The sequence below is a fragment of the Morus notabilis genome, unplaced genomic scaffold (genome assembly GCF_000414095.1).
Source record: "Morus notabilis unplaced genomic scaffold, ASM41409v2 Scaffold257, whole genome shotgun sequence".
Taxonomy (NCBI): domain Eukaryota; kingdom Viridiplantae; phylum Streptophyta; class Magnoliopsida; order Rosales; family Moraceae; genus Morus; species Morus notabilis.
Window position 1 is genome coordinate 148,788 of NW_010356831.1, and position 3,989 is coordinate 152,776.

The 3,989-nt window shown below is 34.9% G+C and overlaps 1 protein-coding gene across 1 annotated transcript; it reads left to right on the top strand.

The window, feature by feature from the left end:
* Positions 1–457: 457 nt before the first annotated feature.
* On the top strand, positions 458–3,483 carry LOC21393430 (SUMO-activating enzyme subunit 1B-1). Its single transcript, XM_024162087.1, has 11 exons — positions 458–548; positions 697–792; positions 896–947; positions 1,077–1,272; positions 1,427–1,506; positions 1,614–1,730; positions 2,195–2,245; positions 2,448–2,514; positions 2,730–2,833; positions 2,927–3,031; positions 3,123–3,483. The coding sequence occupies exons 2-11, from the start codon at positions 710–712 to the stop codon at positions 3,237–3,239; spliced, it is 972 nt and encodes a 323-aa protein (XP_024017855.1). The 5' UTR covers positions 458–548; positions 697–709; the 3' UTR covers positions 3,240–3,483.
* The last annotated feature ends 506 nt before the right edge of the window (positions 3,484–3,989 follow it).

Consider the following 3,989-nt stretch of genomic DNA (forward strand, 5'->3'; position numbering starts at 1 on the left):
AGAAAGAAAAATCCTTTCTCATAGATTTCCCCAAAATATCCATTAAAATTAAAAAATTTTGAAAATCTAAAAGAAGAATAAAAATTTGTCCTTTTTTGTATTTTTGAACTAAAAATTGTCAATTAGTGGCAAAGCAGCCGCCAACTCATTATCCCCGTTTTTCTCACAATTTAAATCACAACTTAAATTTTTTATTATAATATTTTTTCATAAAAGTTTAAAATTAATTTTTTTACAGTATTTTTTTTAAATAAATTTATTTTTTAACTCAAATTTTGAACCCAAGGGGTCTTAAATGGGCTTTCTTGCTTGAATGGCGATAATATAGGCTTATATGCTGAACGAATAAGACCAAACCAACGAGCTTGGCCCAATTAGAATCCGCACATTTCATCCGATTTTTCTGAAATAAAAATAAAATTGCGTTCGAATCCCCAAAATTTGCTTAATATTTCACTATTTTCCCATTTCCCCTTCGAATTTTCCAAATTAACCGCTCCGCTTCAGCTTCTTGCCCTTCTTCTTCTTCTGCTCTCCCACTGAACACCGTAATGTCTCTGTGATTCTAATCAAATTAGGGTTTCTCTTTCGCCATCTTTGATCTTAAAGCTTAAGCTTTGTTCTTTTAGGGTTTGTTTTTGGCGTTTCGTTTTCATAGATTTTTGGAAGCTAAAGACTTTGAATTGCTTTAAGCAGGTTGAAGTTCGGAATGGACGGCGATGAGTTGACTGAGCAGGAGACCGCTCTTTACGATCGCCAAATTAGGGTTTGGGGCGCTGACGCCCAGCGAAGGTGCTTAATCTATACCTAATTCTCTTGTTTGTTTAAAATTGATTTGATTTTTCGTTTCGCTTTGTTTTTGAGTTTGAAATTCGTTATTGATTTCCTTTTTTAGGTTGAGCAAAGCTCATATTCTAGTATATGGAATAAAAGGGACTGTTGCTGAGGTAAATTTCATGTCTTTTTTGAAAAAAAAATGTTTTTTTTTTTTTTTTTTTTTTCCTAAAATTTTCATTTCTATTTTAAATGTGGGTTTTGAATTTTTTGAATTTATTGACTTGAAATTGGGTGAGTAGTTTTGCAAGAACATTGTACTGGCGGGTGTTGGTAGTTTGACTTTGGTGGATGATCGGGAAGTGACTGAAGAGGCGCTTTCTGCCAACTTTTTGATACCTTCTGATGAGAATGTGTATGCTGGGAAAACTCTAGCCGAGCTTTGTTGTGATTCTCTCAAAGATTTCAATCCAATGGTTCGTGTTTCGGTCGAAAAAGGTAGTTCTTTTTCCCCTTGGTTGAATATTGTTTGTAAGTTGTGTGCTTAATTTGTGTATTAGAATTGCTGTTTTGTCCTACATTACTATAGTTTCTTGATGCAAGTGAATGGTATTAATGCTAATGAAGCGAATGCCAAATTTTGGTGCTACAGGAGATTTGTCGAGCTTTGATGTAGAATTCTTTAGTAAGTTCGACGTCGTGGTTGTCTGTTGTTGCTCCCTCACAACGAAAGTACTACTCTTGTTCTTTGACTTTGTTGTGTATACTTTGTTTATAAATTATGATCCACTTCTTTTTTTTTTTTTATTCCTATATTTTCTTTTATTCTTCTTCTGCAGAAATTGATTAATGAAAAATGCCGAAAGTTACCGAAACGTTTAGCATTTTATACAGTTGATTGTAAGGACTCTTGTGGTGAAATTTTTGTTGATCTCCAACTCCATAGATATTCAAAGGTGAATATCATGCGTAATCTTTTTCTAGCTTTGTAATATTTGATATTTGTGTATCAATTATTTGAGATTGATTAGTTATACTATGTTTGCAATCATGCGTTGGTTAATCTTTACTAGTTTATATTCCTTTACGAAAATCACTCGTCAAATGATGCTAAAATCAGTAAAATGTTATGACTCCATTTCTTAGTTGGGGTTTCGATTCTTAATCATATTCTCACCTGACAAAAAATTGCTTTAAAAAGCCTTCTAGTTCTTTGGCTTTGGTCTCAGGAGTTTGTTGGTTCTAAACTGAGCTTGTTAGTTATGCTTGTGGCTATGATGAGAAACACAAGTATCTTCACTTAACTATTTTACCATTGAAGAAAGATCATTTTTTTAATATGTTCTTTTATTTAATAAGTTCTTTATCTTTAGTATCCTTTTAATTTATTCCTTAATATCTCATCAATCTTTCTTGGCAGAAAAAACTCGAGGAAACTGTTGAATGCGAACTGAAGTATTCAAGTTTTGAGGTATGAATTGGTATATCGGAGCTTTTCTTTATGGTCTGTAGGTCAATTGGGTTTCATGGCATACTTGCTTATCTTCCTATCCTTTACCCCGGCATTGTTTTATGATCAAAAGTAAGAAACAGTGCTCTCTGTTAGTGTGTTCATGTGTCATTTATCTTTGACCGACCAAATGATTTTCTGTACTTATGTCCTTTCATTGCAGGAAGCAATTTCAGTGCCTTGGAGAACACTTCCTAGGAAAGCATCAAAGGTGTACTTTGCCATGAGAGGTGTGGTCGGGTAGTTGTGTTTCTTCTACGCTTTGTGTTGACATAATTTATTGGTACTTCATATCTAGAAAAGCGAAGGCTGCTTCAAATATCTGTCTTAGAAAGAAAATGTTTAAGTTAATCCAGTAATTCATCACTTACTGCCTATGAATTGGTTATAGATTTGCTTGCTTTTCATGAAGAACTAACCGAGATTATCCTCATGCTTGTTTCAGTATTAGAAAGGTTTGAAGAGGTTGAGGGACGTAGACCTGGGGAAGTCTCAATTGAAGATCTTCCTGGTGTTCTGAAGTTGAAAAAGGAGCTTTGTGAGGCACAGGTAGGGTACTTCCAGATTTTTTTTTTTTTTTTACCCCGTTTCTCATAATGTGATTATTCCATTTTTTGTCCCTGGTTTTTGGATGAGATGCAGTCCCTGAATGAATCTCATATTCCCAACGGCCTCCTAGAAAGACTGGTGACAAATGCAAGAGAATTCCCTCCAGTCTGTGCCATCATAGGGGGAATTCTTGGGCAGGTGCAGTATCTGTCGTTTTTCAGTTTGGTTAATTATGAATATGAAAAGCATAATGACAAGTTTTCGCACTGACTGGTGTTGAACTTCTCAGGAGGTTATTAAAGCTATATCAGGCAAAGGAGATCCGCTGAAGAACTTCTTCTGCTTTGATGCTACGGATGGAAAAGGCATAATAGAGGACATATCGAGCTGCAACACTGGAAGCTGAACGCAATGGGGAGATTTACATATGCCGTTAAGGAAATTAAAGGATATTGGTGACATTCCTAGGAGAAACTGACCCCAATTTCTGGATTTGACTTGTACTTTGAGCTTGAGAAATTCGACAGTTTTAATCTCGTCCCAACTCTGCAGCTTTAGAGTGTGGCGCACTATTGCTAACAGAACATGGAAAACACATGATTCTTAGAATGTTTAATGGTCGTGCTTTGAAGACAAGTGTGGGTTAATGCCCTTCTTTTGTGTTTGTTATTGGGTATCAGACTTTCTTCCCATGTTTATCACTTTATCTTCGACGAAAACTACAGGTGTTTTGAAATTCACAGAATTGATTGTGACCTCCATATTCATTTTATTGGTCTAAAAAAACTTGCTAATGAAAATGTTACTAAAGAAAATCAAGTGGAAAGAGGATGAGGTAAATAGAGGATCTTAGTCTCTAAAAGGCTAATGGTTAAAGTTCATAGAGCAGAAAATGGCTTTTGTTACCACAATTGTACTATTGTTTGACATATCAACCATTGAAAAAATTTTCAACGGATAACATGATCAAAAGATGGGTCGGTTTGATTTGATATCAGTATTGCTAGGATGAGAAACAACCTAAATAAGGTCAATTTCGTGACTCATTCTATGCTATTATGGGCGGTGGGGATAAGCAAAATCGGTTTGGCTGTCAAAGTTAAAAGCAGGAAAAGGAAAAAGGGAAAAGCGCCTTTTTTTTTTAAATTTTTTTTTA